The 23,634-nt window shown below is 46.1% G+C and overlaps 1 protein-coding gene across 1 annotated transcript in view; it reads left to right on the top strand.

The window, feature by feature from the left end:
• Positions 1–23,634, top strand: part of DPP10 (dipeptidyl peptidase like 10) — a 511,573-nt gene that overhangs the window by 414,599 nt on the left and 73,340 nt on the right. Inside the window, exons 8-9 of the mRNA XM_075610081.1 lie at positions 17,267–17,387; positions 22,901–23,055. Of these exons, the coding sequence (XP_075466196.1) occupies positions 17,267–17,387; positions 22,901–23,055 (276 nt within the window). The remainder of the gene's footprint in view (positions 1–17,266; positions 17,388–22,900; positions 23,056–23,634) is intronic.

Genomic DNA, 23,634 nt, shown 5'->3' with positions numbered 1-23,634 from the left:
ACTACCCCCTCTGGCTCTTGATCTCGGCACTCCTTGGACAACGCTCACTCTGGTAACCCCTTGAACACGGCTTGGACAACGACCTATCTCCACTCTCCACTCCCTGACTTCGGCGAGGCATCCTTCACTCTATCTCTACAACCGGTACCGGCAAGTATTGTCTACCTTACTACACCTGGCCTGGCAACGCTTCATACCACACTCCGGACACGCTCCCTTTGCTGCGGGTGCATGTATTACCACTTCCCCCTTCAGCTCAGGGGTCGGGTCTGGTCTGCGGACAGCACCGGCGTAACATTATGACGAGCCCACAAGACGCAGACCAGACCGAACTTCAACAGTTTCTCTCCAATCTGCTTCAGCAAAACCAGGCCATGGCGAATCAAATTGTGGCACTTACACGCCAAGTCGCAGTACTCTCAGACAGGGTACCGAGCGCGACCCCGCCAGATTTAAGCCCCCACTCCGCAAGCGCAGTTAGCAGCTCAGATGTAAGGATTCCTCCCCCCAAGCCTTATGCAGGTGAACTGCAAGATTGTAGGGGTTTCCTAAACCAGTGTGAGGTGCAGTTTGAAATGGCCCCCCATCTCTACAATACTGATCGCAAGAAGGTAGCCTACATCCTCCTCACTGGCAGCGCCCTGGCTTGGGCTTCCCCGGTTTGGGAGCGACGTTCTGACCTTACCCAAGATTACCCGGCATTTAAAGCCGAGTTTCAACGAGTATTCGATTCTCCCGCTCGTCGGGAGATGGCATCTGTTTCTCTCCTCCAGATCACTCAGGGACGGCGAATGGTGACGCAGTATGCTGTGGAATTCCGGACTCTAGCAGCCAAGACTAACTGGGGACAAGAGGCCCTCGTCTCCGTATTCTGGCAAGGCCTGGCAGATCCCATCAAGGACGAACTCTCTCGCCAATCCAGGCCGGATCAATTGGAGGTCCTCATTGATTTGGCTGTCCGAGTGGATCAACGTATCCAGGTACGCCGCTTTGAGCGTCAGCGCACTCGCTTCCATAACTTTCAAGTTCCGTTCTCCAGTACTCCCAGCAACACTCCTGTTCCCCCAAGTGCTACCATATCTCTTCGTCCTGCACTGGAGTTGCCAGAGCCAATGCAATTGGGGGTACAACGCATCCGCACACCGATACGGCACCGATATGTCCGATCGACCTAGCTCCAGGTTACTCCCTACCCAAGTCCAAGACCTACCCCTTGTCGTTACCAGAATCTCACGCTATGGATGAATATATCCAGGAGAATCTCAAGAAAGGCTTTATTCGTCACTCCAATTCCCCAGCAGGGGCTGGGTTTTTCTTCGTCAAGAAAAAGGACAGGTCATTGAAGCCTTGCATCGACTACAGGGGTTTAAACCACATAACTATTAAAAATCGTTACCCCCTTCCCCTTATTACCGAACTGTTCGATAAATTACAGGGGGCCAAGATTTTTTCCAAGTTGGATCTACGTGGTGCCTATAACTTGGTGCGCATCAGGAAGGGGGATGAATGGAAGACGGCCTTCAACACGCGTAGTGGACACTACGAATATCTGGTAATGCCTTTCGGCTTATGTAATGCTCCCGCTGTCTTCCAGGATTTCATCAACGACATCTTTCGTAAGGTACTCAATATTTTTGTTATTGTATACTTGGATGATATCCTGATTTTTTCCAAAGATCTCCAGGACCATATACGCCACACCTCCTACGTCCTTTCCCGTCTCCGTGAACACCATTTGTACGCAAAACTGGAGAAGTGCACCTTTCATCAGACCTCTACTCCGTTCCTGGGGTACATCATTTCCGATGAGGGCTTTATGATGGACTCCGGTAAACTTCAAGCAGTCACTGAATGGCTAAGACCAAACTCTCTCAAGGCCATACAATGTTTTTTAGGGTTCGCTAATTATTATCGTAAGTTTATACGGAGTTTTTCCACCATTGTGGCACCCCTTACTGCGCTCACCAAAAAAGGAGCTGATCCTTCTGCTTGGTCATCCGAGGCCATCTCCGCCTTCGAGACACTCAAGGAAGCTTTTATATCCGCACCTATTCTCCGTCATCCCAACATTGAACTTCCCTTCGTCCTGGAGGTCGACGCTTCTGATTGCGGCGCTGGTGCCGTTCTTTCTCAGAGACCCACACCCCAAGATAAGTTACATCCCTGTGCATATTGTTCCAAGAAATTCTCGTCTGCCGAGAGGAACTATGACGTGGGTAACAGGAAACTTCTGGCCGTGAAGATGGCTCTTCAAGAGTGGAGACACCTGCTGGAGGGGTCGAAAGAGCAGTTTACTATTCTCACGGACCACAAGAACCTTCTTTACATAGAGAACGCTCGACGCCTTGGTCCACGACAGGCTCGTTGGGCTCTTTTTTTTTCTCGATAAGATTTTCACCTTTCCTATTTCCCCGGGACCAAGAACGTAGGCAGACGCACTCTCCCGTATACATTCTTCTGAAGAGAGGCCAGAGGAATCTTTGGAGACTATCCTTCCGCATGAGAGGATTCTCGCCACGTCTTCTTTCAAGAATCTTGACAAGATTTTGCACTCCCAGAGACGCATTCCCAAGGACTTGGTCGTTCCCGACAACAAACTCTTTGTACCTTCCAAATTTGTTCCAGAGGTCCTGTCTTGGGGTCACTCCTCTAAATATGCAGGTCATCCAGGTTTTAAGAAGACTACTGATCTCATTCATCGGAATTTCTGGTGGTCAAGGATGTCTCAAGATATTCTGGAGTTTACCCGCGCCTGCCCCACGTGCGCTCAAAGCAAGACTCTCCGTCAAAAGCCTCAGGATTTTCTGTTACCCCTTCCAGTTCCCGACCGCCCCTGGTCCCACATTTCGATGGACTTCATCGTGGAGTTGCCCAGGTCCAGAGGAATGAACACTATCTTGGTGGTCGTGGACAGGTTCTCGAAGATGTCCCATTTCATTCCACTTAAAGGATTACCCACCTCCCCCGCCCTTGCTGATATTTTTACGGAGCAGATTTTCCGGATTCATGGGATCCCTTCGTCCATTGTTTCTGACAGAGGTTCTCAGTTCGTATCCAAATTTTGGAGAGCTTTCACAAAGAGATTGGGCATCTCTTCTTCTTTCTCTTCCGCCTATCATCCTCAGTCCAATGGACAAACGGAGAGAATCAATCAATCCCTGGAGAAGTACCTGAGATGTTTCATATCAGATTTCCAGGATGATTGGGCTCAACTCCTCTCTTGGGCAGAGTATGCCGTCAATTCTGCCAAAAACGAGTCCACCCGGGAGCCACCCTTCTTTATAAATTATGGGTTCCATCCTCCCTGTCTTCCCATCCCCAACATTCCTTCTGGAGTACCAGCCGTAGATGAACGCCGTCGTTCGGCGCCCAGTTACAAACCAGGGGATTTGGTATGGCTCTCCTCTAGGAATATCCACCTCAAGGTACCATCTCCTAAACTGGCACCTAAGTTCCTGGGTCCCTTCCCTATTTGCGAACAAATCAATTCCGTGGCATTCCGGCTCCAACTACCACCCAGTATGAAGATTTCCAATGTCTTTCATTTGTCCCTCTTAAAACCATTTATCTCTAGTAACTTCTTTCCGGATCAGACTCGTAAACCGGATCCCATTACTGTACAGAATAACGAGGAATACGAAGTTCACTCTCTTTTGGATTCTTGCCTATCCAGGGGTCAGCTCCAGTTCTTGGTGCAGTGGAAGGGCTTTGGCCCTGAAGAGAGATCCTGGGTACCTTCAAAGGACATTCATGCCCCTGCCCTTCTTAAGTCCTTCAGGAAAACGTTTCCAGAGAAACCGTTCTTGGATCGTCCTGAGGCCGTTCCTGAAGAGGGGGGTACTGTCAGGAATCGGCGTTCTCCACGCTCCACACACAAAACACCCCCTTCCCGCAGGGAGTCCCTGGACACACAAAACAAACCTGCCTTACCGGCCTCCACGGCTCCTCGCTCCTTCCGCCGTCGCGGGATCACTCCCCTCGGCGATTCCTCTGCTCAGCGCCGGGCGTGCCCACGCCCTCCTGCACGCACACCTGCACGCACACCTGCACCATCCACTGGCTCGGTTCACACGCGTACACGAGTTATGGAGCACGCTCAGTCTGCACACTCTTCTTCCCGTCCCCCGGACCTCAGGCTCCGCCCCCGCACACTGCACGGGCATACTTAGGTTACCAACAAGACTCACCTGGCCTGTTATGCCTGCACCAATCTGCAGTGTCTCCCGGTAGCTCTTCCTGTCCCGCCTCCGTTCCTAATTGGACCTTCCTGCTTTATCTAGCTCCTCTCTGCTCTCAGTCTTTGCTCGACATAGTATCTGTATGGAAGTACTTCTGGATTCTCTCAGTGTTTTCACAGGTTCTGACGCGGCTTGTACGACTACCCCCTCTGGCACTCGATCTCGGCACTCCTTGGACAACACTCACTCTGCCTTGAACACGGCTTGGACAACGACCTATCTCCACTCTCCACTCCCTGACTTCGGCGAGGCATCCTTCACTCTATCTCTACAACCGGTACCGGCAAGTATTGTCTACCTTACTACACCTGGCCATACCACACTCCGGACACGCTCCCTTTGCTGTTGGTGCGTGTATTACCACTTCCCCCTTCAGCTCAGGGGACGGGTCTGGTCTGCGGGCAGCACCGGCGTAACACTAATGACAGGAGACGGATACAGAGATATCAGGCAGCAGAAAGTTACACTAGACTTGGCAGGATACTACTCAATCCCACATGACGCCTACTCTAGCATTGACCATATACAGTCTCGGCCGGCTTAAAACTAATGCGGCCGCAGGTTAAAAACAGCTGCGGGCGGCGCGCGGTTATCTTCTGCCGTTTTTCGGCTGATTTTCCTGCGCCTCGGGCGCTTTCAATAGTAAGCGCCATTAGAGCTTATCTATTGAAGCGGCCGCCGCGCGGGAAACTCCGTTTTAAACGGAGAGAAGACCCGCGGCTAACCCGCTATGCGCCCGGCAAGATTTAGAATAAAGCTGGCCGGGACAGTATATGTAACCCCAAATATTTGGAAGTGCTGGTTCACTCAGGCTTAGGCTCTATTACGCGGTCGGATCACACCCCTGTGACGATTTTGTTTGACCCCCATTTGCCAAGATTCAATCATTCTACTGGAGAATGAATGACTCGTTACTAAATTATCCGGAAATTAGCGCACAAATTGGAGACTCACTCAAAAACTATTTTCAGATTAATAATGGGTCAGTAGAATCGGCAGCGATATTATGGGAGGCGCATACGGGCGACAATTAGAGGACAACTTATCTCAATTGCATCCTATGGAAAGAGAATAAAAATGGAAAAACAAAAATATTTAACTGGGAAAATTGTAACGTTGCAAAGTTCATATAAAAAAACCTGTTGAGGAAAATGTATAAAATACTGAGCCAGGCGTGGGAGGCGGAGCTTAGAGATTGCATTTAAAGATGTAGAGAAGGCTCTTAAATGGACCAAGCAGACATACACTGGCGACACACTTTATTCGAGCTCGGCTAGTCCCAGGAATTCGGGTATACCCGGGTGTATTGAGGTTTGTGACTGTTTTCTGCCCGAGTGCATTGAGTTATTTTCCAGGCAGGGATTGAAGCATTTTATTCCCTCTGGCTGCAATACTGCACAGTATATATATATATACTGCATTACAATTCATGAATTTATGCCATCTGGTAGACACGCGAAGCATTGCAGCCTATTAAATCCTAATCATTATCATTTAACAGATCAGCCGCCCATCAGCCAGGCATGAACCCAGGCTGGGAAGGCAAACGCAACGGGGCTTGTCAGAGGTGAGGAGCGGCGCATTCCAGGTATCTGCCAGGTACATACCGGGTATTTGCTCGAATAAAGTGTGTCGGTGCAGTACTATGATAAGGGAGATAAGGCAGACCGTTTATTGGCAAATAAACTCAGAGGGATCAGGGCGAGGGCTTCGGTCCCCGATATTAGATAAAAGGAGGAGTTACATACAACCCCTCAAAGATTGCGGAATAATTTGCTAAATTTTATGCAGATCTCTATGATCTAGATAATTCCACCCGAATGTGAAAATTCCGGGCTCGGTCCATATCGAGAGCTATGTGAGAGATTTATTATTTATTTTTATAATTTATTATTTAAATATAATTATCTTGATCTTTTTTCTAAGATAAAAAAAGATCTGCAGGCCTGGAATCCCACTGTGCCTCCTGGCTACGGCTTATTACTGCGGTAAAGATGAATATTCTTCCCAGACTTTTGTATTATTTCCAGACATTACCAATATCTATCCCGTATATAACTATAAAAGATATTCAAAATCGAATTATGCAATTTATTTGGAAGCATAAACAACCCAGAATAGCCAGATCAATTATGTTTGCTGATAAAGAAGGAGGTGGCCTGGCAGTCCCAAATATTTAAAAATACTAAATAGCTTCTCATATGAAACAAATGGTGTATTGGCATTCCCCGGGAAGGGTGTATGCCGGGGTGGATTTAGAAAGCTCGCTAAAATACCCGAATATGGTCGGGAGCTGGGCCTGGAGCTGGGAGACAAAAGGAGCCGGCAGTAACCGGGTTTACTTTGAAACTTTGGCAGATGGCCATAAAGAAATATAGGGTTATGTCAACTCCATCTAGGCTCACACCCCTGTTTGGTAATCCGGTTTGAAATTTGGAGACAAAGAGGGTTTCTGGAGGTGGGAGATTTGATAGAAAAGGACTAATGTCATTTGAGGAGCTGATGAGAAAGTATGGCCTAACCTGAGCTGTTTAGGTACATGCAGGTTCGGCATTTTATGTGCCAGAGTTTCTAACTACACTCGATTTGAAGATCTGTGTTAAAAAAAAAAAATATCAAAGAGGGTTGATATCGTCTCTTTATCAGGGTTTAGCCCCAAAACAGGATACCCCAGCCCACAAATATATGGATCAGTGGGCCCTGGATTTTCAAACTGAAATAACGATGGAGGACTGGGAAGATATCGGGAAAATGCGGGTAAAAAGTCTATCTGTACGGTAACAAAAGAGAATATTTATAAAATGTTGTTACGCTGGCATTACACCCCCAAAAGATTAAAACAGATGTTTCCGGGGACCTCGGATAGATGTTGGAGGGGATGTGGCCAATTAGGAGATCTGGCGCACATCTGGTGGTATAGTCCAGTAATGCAGACGTACTGGAGGACAGCCCTGAAGTTAATAAAAGATGTGACGGATGTTGAGATTACGTTAGATCCTATTTTAATTATTTTGGCTCCACCAATGGGGGTTGTGAACCACTATATATCTGATCCTGCATATTCTAACAGCGGCTTCATGCGCTGTAGCAGCAGCATGGGAAAAAATACTCCCGCCCTCCAGACGAGAGGGTATTAGAAGGGTCAATGATGTCCAATTAATAGAGAAACTTACCTCGTTTCTGAATCATACTACTGAGAAGTATGATAGGGTCTGGGATGCCTGGGATGCCTGATAGGGGGATGCCCCTGGAGGGAGAGTTGATTTGGGAGTGTTTTGCGTGGAAGGTATTGTCTATAAGATATTCTATAATATGTAATGTGATTGTTGATGCTTGTAAAGAATTTAGATTCAAAATGGTTGTTTCCCCTCTTCCCTCCCCTTTTTCTTTTTGTGTCCTTTCCCCTCCCATTTATCTTTTAAAACTAATAAAAATATAAGTTAAAAAAAATAAATTGCATGGGGATACCGGCACCCCATAACGGGGTCTGTGACTTGGGAAGCAGGAGGGCTCCAGAGCTGGTATTAATGTGTATCAGCTCACGGTATCACTCCGATGCAGGAAAAATGCAATTCTTTTCTAGGTCCTGCTCTAAGGTCCCATCCTGCCACCCTATGGCTGGCGAGATGAGATCTTCGGGAAACTCGCTATTTCCGAGCCTCTATGAGATTCTTGAGGCTACTAGAATAGCGTTATTTTCTCAAAATGGCGCTCTTTTGCTGTTTGGCAGCACCCGCTCGGTGAGTTTGGCCAGGAGCGAGAATGCACAGGAAAATGCAGTCCCCGTACGATTTGGCCAACTCACCGGGGCTTTCTGAATAGACAATCGGCAAATTATGCGAGAACTGCTCAAAATCCTCGATGAGTTGGTTTCCGAAGCTACTAGAATGAGACCCTATATTTTTCAATCTGTGCTGATTTTTTAAGCATTCTTTCCTTAGTATTTCTAACCTCAGTGATTCCTCAGCTCAGACTGAAGCCTCATTCCTCAAAACCGTTCCCATGTTTATGGATGAAAAAATGCCACTGCAGCCTATTGAGTAACAAATAATGTGAGACTAACTTCCAGACACGGAAGGCGCTATCAATGAATGCCTCTGGGTACCGCTTGTTAATTTACCTTCGACTGGCTGGATTTTGTATACCTGTTCTATTCGGTAATAGTTTGTGAAAAGCCATATGAATTTTCTTTGCTTTGTGCACAGAAATTACTCCACTTATTATTACTGACATTCCACTGCATGTAAACCCATCAACCTGATCTGACAAGAGAAGTATTGGAATTCACAAGTTCTGCTATCAACATTATTTACATAGGAAAAGCCGTCAGTTTAAGCAGCGCCAGCATAAACAGGGATGCTAAATTATCCATGGCACGCACCCCTGTGCCAAGAACACAGTGTGTGTGCAGCAATGTGTGTGTGTGTTGCAGTGTGTGTGTGTGTGTCGCAGTGTGTGTGTGTCGCAGTGTGTGTGTGTCGCAGTGTGTGTGTGTGTCCTAGTGTGTGTGCGTGTGTGCAGTGTTTGTGTTTGTGTGCACAGCAGTGTGTATGTGTGTGTGTGTGTGTGTGTGTATGTGTGTGTGTGCAGGTGTGTGCAGGTGTGTGTGTGTGTGTGTGTGTGTGTGTGTGTGTGTGTGTGTGTGTGTGTGTGTGTGTGTGTGTGTGTGTGTGTGTGTGTGTGTGTGCAGCAGTAGTGTGTGTGTGTGTGTGTGTGTGTGTGTGTGTGTGTGTGTGTGTGTGTGTGTGTGTGTGTGTGTGTGTGTGTGTGTGTGTGTGTGTGTGTGTGTGTGTGCAGCAGTAGTGTGTGTGTCCTTGCACATCCCTGATAAATTGGCTCCACTCTGTTAAAACACAAGGAAACCAGGAAAGCAATTTCCGCTCTAATATTGCTGATCACTCACATTTACCTCTCATGGCAATTAAACGTTCCACCTAATGAGAGCTGGGATTTGCGGTGCATTGGTATCATTGTGTGTTTTAATATTATTGTTACATTTTGTGTCATAAAAACAAGGCTGTTCAGTCGTAAGTGTTCTTTGTGTCACATAGTGCTACATTGTTGTGTTAGTAAGAGAAGCACACGTTACTAGAGTCACACACAGACCCTGCACAAACCCACAACACATAGTATATAGTCTCGAAAGGACTGGGATTGTGACCTAATGTATATAACAAAAGCCCAAATCCCCAGTGCTGCATACAATATGACGTCACAGTATGACGTCACACTATGACATCACAATATGACATTGCAACATGACGTCAACATATGACATCACAATATGACATCACAATATGACACGGATGGAATATTGGGGCTTTTCGTGTTTTGCTGTATATATTATATTCCCTGTTGTAGTATTCGGTATGCAAACTGCAAACTTTGGCATGATGAGAATGCTAGTAACTGTAAATACTAATAATATTGGTATCATCTGGGAATTTCTAGTGGTCCTGGGATCAGCACAGACCCTAACCCTAACCCTAATACTCTAACCCTAATACTCTAACCCTAATACTCTAACCCTAATACTCTAACCCTAATACTCTAATCCTAATACTCTGACCCTAATACTCTAACCCTAATACTCTAACCCTAATACTCTAACCCTAATACTCTAACCCTAACTCTAACCCTAACTCTAACCCTAATACCCTAACTCTAACCCTAATACCCTAACTCTAACCCTAATACCCTAACTCTAACCCTAATACCCTAACTCTAACCCTAACCCTAAATACTAATAATATGCCACGATAGTGGGTGCTATATAACATTTTTATGCAAATAAGCATTTTAGTCAAAATTGTATTCCCTTTCAAAATGGAGCCTCTTTTTTCTTTTTGGCTAATAAGGGACCGTCCGTGCTAACTGTAAACATGACAATAGAACTGACAATGATTTAGCAAATTTCATTGAGTATATGAGTGGACATCTTAAAAGATGAGGCCTTATGCAGAGAGGAAATAGAATGTATTAATCATGCTGGAATAATTCAACACATTTGTTCATGAACGGTCAAGGTCTGCTGGGACCGGGGCTGGCTGATGAGAATTCTTGGCTCCACAAAATATGTCAACAACTTCCTGGCAGGCGGGATAGACATCCCCGTTACACCTGCTGCCTTTTTCAATTTATTTTCTTATCGTCATGACTGAGAGGTTAGAAATCATTAGGCAGAGAGCTAAGGATGCTCGGGCCTGTACAATACTGGGTGCTACTGGTGCAGGAAGCATTTTCAATTATCTGCAAGAAGACTGGAAAGGAATGCGGATAATCTTAGCTAATTGTAATCACCGTGGTTAGCAGGCGTAGGTTTCATTATCTGCCCAGGCTCACACTTGCTGCTTACACACTTTCCAGGTGTAATTGAATGGTGTTTAAAAGTAAGTTTGATGTCAGTTTGAGATTATTGAAAATCTGTCCTTAAATTGTGCCCTTGTGAATGGACAGTTGTAAGCAGGAAAACGACGCTCCTGCAGTTAATATACCTGTACAGTACTAAAGAAAATAATATTCTTTGTTCTGTTAAGTCATAATAGTTACTTGTATATTGTGTGTGAGATTTTCTGGTTCCATTGCTATTGAAACAACATTTATATGAAACACTATAAGGTGAGCACTGAAAAGCTGCTACATTAAATACATTACTACTGTATATACCCAAAATGTGTCCTTTTTTCCCCATCTAACCTTGCGATGTGTACAGTATGTAATGTATTGCAGGTGTCTGGTTATATGTGTAACTCACATGAGCATGACATCCATAAGGCAGCGGCTGTCACAAGGGCGGGCGTATGTGCCAAATGTTTGTAATAGAGGGGAATATTGGACTTTGGACACTTACAAATATTTGTAACAAAACTGGCAACATTTGTAAAAAAGCACAGACCATGGGGAGAAAAGGAGCCCTGTGTTTGGCTTTTCAACTCCATCGTCCAGGGGCATAAACGGGAGGGATTAGCACGTCACTTTATTATTAACCAATACAGTCAGGAAGTCTGTAACCGAGTGTCCGCAGGGGGCAGCGGGGTAACAACCCGAAAAGGATGCGAGCAAAGTGCTAACTGAGAATAGCTCAATCAGTCACAAGGCCGGAGAAAAGGATTGCCCGCTGTTACACACCCCTGTGTATTGGGTAACTGTAGAGGGAGAGAGGGGGTGGCCCGGTATTAAAGGGGTTGCACCCCATTTGGCCACCCCTGACCGCACCAGGGAGGCAAGGGGTTAACTGGGCTGAGGTCCAGAAATGTGATGTAACCCTTGTTATGACATGTAAATGTATTTTCCCCTGTTCCATTGTAATGTCTGGTTACTCAGTGTTTGCATCACACACACACTAGAATCCATCCGGGAGCACAAGGGTTAATAGTTCTTTAATGATTATAGCTCTTTGTGTAATTTTCCCGCCTTTTCAGGCACCATTTTGCAGGTCCCCATTGGCCGCCATTAGGGCTCAATGCATTTCAATAGGAATTTGTGCTGTTTTCGTCCTGTTTCCTGTAGTGACCAGCAGGTGGCGTCCGAGAGGGAGAGCGGCGGTTTCCCATTGAAAGTCAATGGGCTCATTGACTTCAATGGAGATGCCTCGAGGTAACCTAGTTGGCTGCCGTCCAGACCGCAAACCGCAAAGCGGATACAATGTCCTTCAAAAGAGCTAAAATCACTGGGTCAAGTTCAACGTCAATTAGCGGGGGAATAAACAGTTCTAGGGCACCTAGGGATAGAATTCTTTTTGCCCCTAGTTCCTAGGCGTTCCCCCACTCGACCACCACCGGGTCCCCGAATCCTGGACCCCCGATAAGGGTCGAACCAGATAGAGCGGGTCGCGCCATAGGCTTCAATGGCGGCGGCAGAAACAGCTCAGAAAAATGACTAAGTGTAAAATGTTGAAATGTGTAAGTCCATATCTCCGGTTCTGGAATGCCCAGAGGGATGGAATTTGGGTGACATGTAGCCAAGATTCCGGCTTTAATGCATGCCCATTTCCAGCCCCCTCAGACCCACCAGACGGAGTATGGACCCCCTTGAAGTTCGGGACTTTTCCCATAGACTTCAATGGCAGAAAACCCCCATTGACTTCAATGGCGGCGATTTACCATTGAAAGTCTATGGCGGAGCTGCCCGTTGTTTTCAATGGGGATTTAATGAAAAGCTGAGATTTCTTTGTCAATGGAGATTTTTGTATTAAAATGATTTAATGTGCATTTGTGTAACTCCGGTTTCTTGGGTCGTAGCAAGTCGCTTTTTGGACCATATGGTGTCCCAGTTCTGGCAAGGAGAACTGGAAAGTTTGGACCTGCTAAACCTAACGGAACCGGATATTTTAATACGTTTATATTTTATGCTTAATAGTGTATCTTAAGGTATGGACAAAGACCCAGAGGAAATTCTTTTGGGCCATAAGGTAGCAGATGGCCCTGGGGACGCCGCTAAGTCTAGGATTTAAGTGCTGTTCAAAGAGTTTTATCACCCTCACTGTTTATCCGAAGCCCAAACCAGGGCAGGTCTTACGTGTTCCAGTTAACACCTTTCAACAAAGGTTTTCCTGCCAGAACTCCAAATGGTAGACTGGCTGGCATTCCTGATGTAAATGTGGGGCTTCAGAAATGAGACCCCTAGAGTTCTACTGCGCATGTGCCAACTAGCAGGGGGGCATGGGTCAGAATGCTTTCCCACGTTAGTGAGTGGCTGGAGGTAATTGTAAACCAATCCCCTGTGCTTAAGGTTAAGAATAGAAGGAGAATGGTTTATAAACTGCTGTCCACCCATATATCCTTTGTCTTCGTTTGCTGATATGGTTACCTGATATCACCTGAATGATTTCCTGACTGCTGAGGGAAATGCTACATCATACTTCTCATTCCCCAACCCTTAAGTAAGTGTACTTCTTGTTTGTTACTGTATTATCTGTTGTGTTCACCTTTATTCTAAGGAATAAATACAATTTATTATATCTTAAGCCTCGTTCAGTTCAAACCCAATTATTTTTGTGTAATATTAATAAGCCTGTGGAAGCTATCGTCACAGTAACAGGCGCTGTTACAGAGCCCTGTGTATTGGGTAACAGGCCCGCTGTTACACACCCCTGTGTATTGGGTAACAGGCGCTGTTACAGAGCCCTGTGTATTGGGTAACAGGCGCTGTTACAGAGCCCTGTGTATTGGGTAACAGGCGCGCTGTTACACACCCCTGTGTATTGGGTAACAGGCGCTGTTACAGAGCCCTGTGTATTGGGTAACAGGCGCTGTTACACACCCCTGTGTATTGGGTAACAGGCGCTGTTACACACCCCTGTGTATTGGGTAACAGGCCCGCTCTTACACACCCCTGTGTATTGGGTAACAGGCGCTGTTGCAGAGCCCTGTGTATTGGGTAACAGGCGCGCTGTTACAGACCCCTGTGTATTGGGTAACAGGCGCGCTGTTACAGAGCCCTGTGTATTGGGTAACAGGCGCTGTTACAGAGCCCTGTGTATTGGGTAACAGGCGCTGTTACACACCCCTGTGTATTGGGTAACAGGCCCGCTGTTACACACCCCTGTGTATTGGGTAACAGGCCTGCTGTTACACACCCCTGTGTATTGGGTAACAGTCGCTGTTACAGAGCCCTGTGTATTGGGTAACAGGCGCTGTTACAGAGCCCTGTGTATTGGGTAACAGGCGCTGTTACAGAGCCCTGTGTATTGGGTAACAGGCGCGCTGTTACAGAGCCCTGTGTATTGGGTAACAGGCGCGCTGTTACAGAGCCCTGTGTATTTGGTAACAGGCGCGCTGTTACAGACCCCTGTGTATTGGGTAACAGGCGCTGTTACAGAGCCCTGTGTATTGGGTAACAGGCGCTGTTACAGAGCCCTGTGTATTGGGTAACAGGCCCGATGTTACAGAGCCCTGTGTATTGGGTAACAGGCGCGCGGTTACAGACCCCTGTGTATTGGGTAACAGGCGCGCGGTTACAGACCCCTGTGTATTGGGTAACAGGCGCGCGGTTACAGACCCCTGTGTATTGGGTAACAGGCGCGCGGTTACAGACCCCTGTGTATTGGGTAACAGGCGCGCTGTTACAGACCCCTGTGTATTGGGTAACAGGCGCTGTTACAGAGCCCTGTGTATTGGGTAACAGGCGCTGTTACAGACCCCTGTGTATTGGGTAACAGGCGCTGTTACAGAGCCCTGTGTATTGGGTAACAGGCGCTGTTACAGACCCCTGTGTATTGGGTAACAGGCGCTGTTACAGACCCCTGTGTATTGGGTAACAGTCGCTGTTACAGAGCCCTGTGTATTGGGTAACAGGCGCTGTTACAGACCCCTGTGTATTGGGTAACAGGCGCGCTGTTACAGACCCCTGTGTATTGGGTAACAGGCGCTGTTGCAGAGCCCTGTGTATTGGGTAACAGGCGCTGTTACAGACCCCTGTGTATTGGGTAACAGGCGCTGTTGCAGAGCCCTGTGTATTGGGTAACAGGCGCTGTTGCAGAGCCCTGTGTATTGGGTAACAGGCGCTGTTGCTAGTGACATGAACAGCAATAGTCGAATTCGATACTTACATATACAGTAGCTTGTGCTCCTACAAGGTTACAAAGTTATGATACATTTACCCAGGACAATGCGGCCATTGCGCGCGTAAACAAAATGCAGGCCGCATTCAGGGGGGGGGGGGTTACTGAATGTGAGGGGGGGGTTACTGAATGTGAGGGGGGGGTTCTGAATGTGAGGGGGGGGTTCTGAATGTGAGGGGGGGAGGAGGGTTACTGAATGTGAGGGGGGGAGGGGGGTTACTAAATGTGAGGGGGACGGGGTTACTGAATGTGAGGGGGGAGGGGGTTACTGAATGTGAGGGTGGATGGGGGGTTACTGAATGTGAGGGGGGAGGGGGTTACTGAATGTGAGGGGGGAGGGGGTTACTGAATGTGAGGGGGGACGGGGGTTACTGAATGTGAGGGTGGAGGGGGTTACTGAATGTGAGGGGGGAGGGGGTTACTGAATGTGAGGGGGGAGGGGGTTACTGAGTGTGAGGGTGGAGGGGGTTACTGAATGTGAGGGTGGAGGGGGTTACTGAATGTGAGGGGGGAGGGGGTTACTGAATGTGAGGGAGGACGGGGGTTACTGAATGTGAGGGTGGAGGGGGTTACTGAATGTGAGGGGGGAGGAGGGTTACTGAATGCGAGGGGGGAGGGGGGTTACTAAATGTGAGGGGGACGGGGTTACTGAATGTGAGGGGGGACGGGGGTTACTGAATGTGAGGGTGGAGGGGGTTACTGAATGTGAGGGGGTGTTACTGAATGTGAGGGGGGAAGGGGGGTTACTGAATGTGAGGGGGGAGGGGGGGTTACTGAATGTGAGGGGGGAGCAGGGTTACTGAATGTGAGGGGGGAGGAGGGTTACTGAATGTGAGGGGGGAGGGGGGTTACTGAATGTGAGGGGTGAGGGGGTTACTGAATGTGAGGGGGGGAGCGGTTACTGAATGTGAGGGGGGGTTTACTGAATGTGAGGGGGGACGGGGGTTACTGAATGTGAGGGGGGAGGGGGTTACTGAATGTGAGGGGGGAGGGGGGTTACTTAATGTGAGGGGGGAGGGGGTTACTGAATGTGAGGGGGGAGGGGGGTTACTGAATGTGAGGGGGGAGCAGGGTTACTGAATGTGAGGGGGGTTACTGAATGTGAGGGGGGAAGGGGGGTTACTGAATGTGAGGGGGGAAGGGGGGTTACTGAATGTGAGGGGGGAGGGGGTTACTGAATGTGAGGGGGGGAGCGGTTACTGAATGTGAGGGGGGAAGGGGGGCTACTGAATGTGAGGGGGGAGGGGGGTTACTGAATGTGAGGGGGGGAGCGGTTACTGAATGTGAGGGGGGGAGCGGTTACTGAATGTGAGGGGGGGAGCGGTTACTGAATGTGAGGGGGGGTTACTGAATGTGAGGGGGGAGGGGGGTTACTGAATGTGAGGGGGGAGCGGGGTTACTGAATGTGAGGGGGGAGCGGGGTTACTGAATGTTTGGGGGGGAGGGGGGTTACTGAATGTGAGGGGGGGAGGGGGGTTACTGAATGTGAGGGGGGGAGGGGGTTACTGAATGTGAGGGGGGAGGGGGTTTACTGAATGTGAGGGGGGGTTACTGAATGTGAGGGGGGAGAGGGGTTACTGAATGTGAGGGGGGGTTACTGAATGTGAGGGGGGTTACTGAATGTGAAGGGGGGTTACTGAATGTGAGGGGGGGTTACTGAATGTGAGGGGGGAGAGGGGTTACTGAATGTGAGGGGGGTTACTGAATGTGAGGGGGGGTTACTGAATGTGAGGGGGGGTTACTGAATGTGAGGGGGGGTTACTGAATGTGAGGGGGGGGGCAAATTGCAGGCAGAATCTGAACCACTGCACTACACTGTTGATTCTCTGGAAGTGTTGTCCACTTCTGCATTATTGGTGATTTAGTTTTGTAATGCCCTGGTTGTTGTTGTGTAGTTGTTATTGTGTAGTTGTTGTTGTGTGGCTATTCTTCTTAGTAGTTTAGTTGTTTCAGACTTTTATCACAAACTACATCAGATCTGCTTTTCTCCAGGAACAATACATGATCTGCTGGAACTTTATACTACATCATGGAATCTGTTTAGAGAATGTTTTTTTATCCCTGTAACATTTCAATACAATTCTGTATCCAAATGTTTATGTGACTGGGTTATAAAGAATTGTGCACAGTGATGGGTTTCCTGCGTTCATTCTGTACAATGTGATAACCCCTCTGCTAATAAATGACTTTGTGTTATTGTTTGTTGCCGGGATTTATATTCACTTTGGAGCTTGTAGCATTTTTCTTCCTGTGATCATAATCACATTTTATTCATTACAAGTTATTTCTATTGACATCTGATACATTTTAATCAAGGCTGAGATCATTTACTATTGCCTTGCACATATTTAATTTAGATTATAAATGAAAAGAACACAAACCAGCATAAAACAACAAAAAAAACCTCAAATAAATGTCTCCATCAAAGTATAATCACAACATCATTTTTCTCTCTTGTTTTACCTAGATCTATATTTTTGAAAATAATATTTACTACCAACCAGAAGTTAAGAGCAGTTCCTTAAGGCTGACATCGTCTGGGAAAGAAGGCATCGTGTATAATGGGATTGCAGACTGGCTGTATGAGGGTAAGGGGAACACGGTCTGGAACAGAAATGCTCTCACATTGACTCCTACGGTATCCGAATGGCAAGGGCAGAAGTAGTGAGCGCTGAGCCCTGACCTGGCACCGTATACATGCCCCCTTCACAAAAGGGTTTTATCAGATTTTATTAAAGCAACAATTCCTTTTAAAAAAAAAATATGCCCCCCTAGGTGTGAAGCGGGGGTCTCCGGAGCTGAACCGCGTTAATTACAGCTCTAGGGGCTCCCTGCTTCATGAGATGCTTACTCCTGTAGGTGATACTTCTGTAGGTGATACTTACTCCTGTAGGTGATGCTTACTCCTGTAGGTGATACTTACTCCTGTAGGTGATACTTACTCCTGTAGGTGATACTTACTCCTGTAGGTGATACTTACTCCTGTAGGTGATACTTACTCCTGTAGGTGATACTTACTCCTGTAGGTGATGCGTGTACACTATCTCCTCCATGTGTAAAGATCTGGTCTCACACAGGCTAATAGGAAGCAACAACCATACTGTGTCCCCAGTGGGGTCTGCTACTGGCATCACCTATGGAGGTAAATATTTTGGGAAGCAGGGGGTTCCCAGGCTGAAATAAATGGGTTTCATCCACAGAGACACCTAATACATGTAACCCTGTTTCCCCCACCCAATCTCACATAGGGCCTATCTCTGGGAAACTCGCTCTGGTTACATGGTTGAGTGTGGTGCAAACCTGCTGGTAACAGGGGGCCCTGGGTCTCCCGCATGTGGTGGTATAGGGGAATGACAGGACAGGCTTCTGGGGTCTTGCCCGAATAGTACTCACAGGTGCAGCGCCTCCATCTATTGCAGCCCCCAGGTGTACGGGGAGAAGTCTCTGCAGGAGAATCTCTTCCCCTCTCCTCCCAATAGACTTCACTCTCAGGCAGGAGGTATAATAAAGCACAGTGTTCTTTATTGGTTCTCTCTCTGTATCCAGCAGCACAGTTGATAGCAGCTTATAGTGTGTCCACCCTCTCAGGATGTCCCGGGACTCACCCCCAGCCAAAGGGCACCAGGAGGGGTCCCAGCTCTTCCCTTACTCCCTAATAGAGTAAGAGGAACAGTCTCCCACCACTCCCCAGAGGGAGGGCACCCAGGTATGCAGAACCCTCAGGCCCCTTCAATCCGTCAGGGGCGCATTACCATCCCTAAGAAAGAAACTTACACACTTCTTACATTGTCCAGTCTGACCAAGTCTGTCAAATCCAGAATCACCCACTGTTCTGGGAGTAATAGACCCAGCATACTAACACACCCACCCAACATACTAACACACTCACCCAACATACTAACACACTCACCATACCTAACACACCCACCCAACATACTAACACAGTCACCATACCTAACACACCCACCCAACATACTAACACACTCACCATACCTAACACACCCACCCAACATACTAACACACTCACCATACCTAACACACCCACCCAATATACTAACACACACACCATACCTAACACACTCACCATACCTAACACACCCACCCAACATACTAACACACTCACCATACCTAACACACCCACCCACCCAATATACCAGCACACACACCATACCTAACACACTCACCATACCTAACACACCCACCCAACATACTAACACACTCACCATACCTAACACACCCACCCAATATACTAACACACACACCATACCTAACACACTCACCATACCTAACACACCCACCCAACATACTAACACACTCACCATACCTAACACACCCACCCAACATACTAACACACTCACCATACCTAACACACACACCCAACATACTAACACACTCGCCATACCTAAAACACTCACCATGCCTAACACACCCACCCACCATACAAACACACCCACCCAACATGCTAACATGCTCACCATATCTAACACACCCACCAAACATACTAACACACTCACCATACATTACACTCTCACAATACATAACACACCCACCATACTAACACTCTCACAATACATAACACACCTACTATAGTAACACTCTCACAATACATAACACACCCACCATACTAACACTCTCACAATACATAACACACCTACTATAGTAACACTCTCACAATACATAACACACCCACCATACTAACACTCTCACAATACATAACACACCTACTATAGTAACACTCTCACAATACATAACACACCCACCATACTAACACTCTCACAATACATAACACACTCACCACCATACTAACACTCTCACAATACATAACACACACACCATACTAACACTCTCAGAATACATAACACACCCACTCAGGACACTGCACGGTGAGGTATGTTCTGTTGCAGAAGGTATCTCATGACATACGGTAGCAGCGCTTAGTAAATTTGGTCCACAATACTGTTCTGTATTTAGTAATCCTAAAATGATGCATCTCACGCGTGGCATTATCTTGTTAATATACGCAGATCATACAATGTGGGGTTGAAGTTAGATATAAAAGCTTTTAATGTAGACTGTCTCATGCAGGAATTACCCTCATTTATTAGTAATGAGAACATAACCATTTAAATCCTTAAATAGCTCCATTTTAACAGCTTTCTAGCCACTAAACAACTAATCTCTGAAGTTTAATAGGTCAGTGGCGATCAAAACTGTAAAATGAATATGTGTAGCATGACTGATCACTTTAGATGCACTTTACATCATGCAAATCTAATGTGATTGCCTATAAATTAGCACATTTACATATACTAGGACTTTGCACTCTTTTATAACTGAAATTTGTGGCATTAAACATTGCAGCATGGCCCAGATCTGCAGAGCTTCTGGAAGTGAGTTTAAATGATATTAGGTTAAAGTCCCATTCTGCATTAACGTGCATCTTCCAAGCAGTCGGGTTAAGTCATGTTCTCATCCAGAAAGGACGTCCAGTTACAAAGAGGCGTTCCCCGAACATCGCATATCCACAGAGGCTCGGTAAAATGAACACAGGGATTTAACCTGACATTATTAAAGTTATACCTACAGCTGGCGTTATTCCTATCCAGATCCTGGAATACAGTATGCTTTTAGAGAGGGAGAGAGAGAAGTTTATTTAAATGAGTAAAAATGAGCATGTTTCCCATGTGCAGTATCTCAGGTGTGTTCACAAGCATCTGTCCGCATGTTGTATAAAGGAGGGTTTGGGGAAATAAGTACAGAAAGGGGACTTCCTCTCACTATCCCACTCTCTGCAAGTTGTATAAAGGAGTGTTTGGGGAAATAAGTACAGAAAAGGGACTTCCTCTCACTATCCCACTCTCTGCAAGTTGTATAAAGGAGTGTTTGTGGAAATAAGTACAGAAAAGGGACTTCCTCTCACTATCCCACTCTCTGCAAGTTGTATAAAGGAGTGTGTGGGGAGATACAGTTGTGTGAAAAAGAAAGTACACCCTCTTTGAATTCTATGGTTTTACATATCAGGACATAATAACAATCATCTTTCCTTTGCAGGTCTTAAAATTAGGTAAATACAACCTCAGATGAACAACAACACATGACATATTACACCGTGTGTGTGTGTGTGTGTGTGTGTATGTGTGTGTGTGTGTACACATGACATATTACACCGTGTCATGATTTATTTAACAAAAATAAAGCCAAAATGAAGAAGCTACTGTATGTGTGAAAAACTAAGTACACCCTTACTGCTTCCATAGGAATTAAGATGCTAAGTAGCAGGCGGGTGCTACTAATCAAATGCCCTTGATTAATTGATCATCAGCAAGTGTGACCACCTCTATGAAAGCCGAAGTTTTAGCAGTTTGCTGTTCTGGAGCATTCAGGTGTGTGTTAACACCATTCCAAGGAGGAAAGATATCAGCAATGATCTTAGAGAAGCAAATTGTTGCTACCCATCAATCTGGGAAGGGTTATAAGGCCATTTCCAAACAATATAAAGTCCATCATTCTACAGTGAGAAAGATTATTCAAAAGTGGAAAACATTCAAGACAATTGGAAATCTTCCCAGGAGTGGACGTCCCAGCAAATTCCCCCCAAGGTCAGACCGTTTAATGCTCAGAGAAATTGCAAAAAAAAACCAAGAGTTACAATTCAGACTCTACAGGCATCAGTTAGCATGTTAAATGTTAAAGTTCATGACAGTACAATTAGAAAAGACTGAACAAGTATGTTTTGTTTGGAAGGGTTGCCAGGAGAAAGCCTCTTCTCTCTATGAAGAACATGGCAGCACGGCTTAGGTTTGCAAAGTTGCATCTGAACAAACCACAAGACTTCTGGAACAATGTCCTTTGGACAGACGAGACCAAAGTGAAGATGTTTGGCCATAATGCACAGCGCCACGTTTGTCGAAAACCAAACACAGCATATCAGCACAAACACCTCAGACCAACTGTCAAGCACAGTGTTTGAAAGGTGATGATTTGGGCTTGTTTTGCAGCCACAGGACCTGGGAACCGTGCAGTCATTGAACTCCTCTGTATACCAAAGTATTCTAGAGTCAAATGTGAGGCCATCTGTCCGACGGCTAAAGCTTGGCCTAAATTGGGTCATGCTGCAGGACAATGATCCCAAGCACACCAGCAATGATCCCAAGCAACCAGAATGGCTAAAAAAGAAAAGAACGAAGGTGTTGCAATGGCCCAGTCAAAGTCAAGACCTCAAACCAATTGAAATGCTGTGGCTGGACCTTAAGAGAGCTGTGCATAAACAAATGCCCACAAACCTCAATGAACTGAAGCAACGTTGTAAAGAAGAGTGGGCCAAAATTCCTCCACAACCATGTGAGAGACTGATAAAGTCATACAGAAAACGATTACTTCAAGTTATTGCTGCTAAAGGTGGTTCTACAAGCTATTGAATCATAAGGTATACTTAGATTTCACACATGGCTTCTCCATTTTGGCTTTATTTTTGTTAGATAAATCATGACACGGTGTAATATGTCATGTGTACACACACACACACACACATACACACACACACGGTGTAATATGTCATGTGTTGTTGTTCATCTGAAGTTGTATTTACCTAATTTTAAGACCTGATAAGGAACAGATGATTGTTATTATTCCCTGATATGTAAAACCATAGAATTCACAGAGGGTGTACTTTCTTTTTCACACAACTGTATGTACAGAAAAATGGAAAATAACGTCTGTTGCTGATTTTTGGCTCGTTATGATCTCTGTGGATCTTGTTCCGAGTAATTTGTATCTCAACTCATTAATGCTTTGTCTGTATCTTTTATACACTCCTAAAGGTCTGAAGACTTTTTGGGGTGTTTAATTGGACCTTGGTAGTTTGGGTCAGTACAGAGCATCCCTGCTGGACAATCACCTCCCTCTTCAGTTACAGAGACATGTGGCGATATACTACAGGGCCAAATTTAATGAACAGTATTAAGTCTTATGTTATGGCATCTTCATGGCCCAAGCTTCAGCCTGAAGCTTTCACCTGTATCTAGAATTGAATAAAAGAGGAGCTCCTATATGATCTGTATTTGGGGTATTATTATGATCTGTATTTGGGGTCTCATTTCAGAAGAGCTCCTGCACAGTCATGTTACTCACTGGTGGTCCCCAGACGGTGAGAGGTTGGCGTTCCTCATGATAAATGACACCTTGGTCCCTAATATGATTATTCCTCAGTTTACTGGAAGCTTGTATCCCAAAGGAAAGCAATATCCATATCCCAAGGTAAGTACGTCTCAGATTAATCTTCTGCCCTCACCATGGATCAGTGAAGCACAGAAAATAGTAAATATTCAAGCTGAGCTCTTCATGAAAGTCTAGTGCCTAACAGTGAGTATACAGAGTAAAGGGATCGGCAGGGCTACAATTTACACTATGATTTTAACTCCTGCAGTGCTGCAGACCTGTGTTACATAGGCATCTGACATGGTGAAATAAGGTGTGATATCAAAGTACTATTGACTCTTTTGTTCTTTATGTATTGCTTTATCTGTCTATAGACTGTCAACTTAGATGGGAACTAAAGGGAATATTGAACAATTTCCAGTTTGGAGAGGCATGCAAGGAATCTGAGAGCAATTTACACCAGTGCAGATTAATGCTGTAAATACAGTATCTGGAATGGGAAGAATCGATGCAAAAACACCATATTTATCCAAGAAAGCCAATCCAGTTGAAAGCAATATGAGTATTTCCTGGAGTGAACCTGGTGTTGCAATTATTTTGCTCTGGTTTTGCAGCAAGGAGAATTTAGTAGATACATGTTATGTCACATTTATGTTTGGATTCACTTGTACTCCAAAG

The sequence above is a fragment of the Ascaphus truei genome, chromosome 7 (genome assembly GCF_040206685.1).
Source record: "Ascaphus truei isolate aAscTru1 chromosome 7, aAscTru1.hap1, whole genome shotgun sequence".
Taxonomy (NCBI): Eukaryota; Metazoa; Chordata; class Amphibia; order Anura; family Ascaphidae; genus Ascaphus; species Ascaphus truei.
The sequence above is the reverse complement of the archived record's forward strand: the minus strand, read 5'-3'. Positions and strand labels throughout refer to the sequence as shown.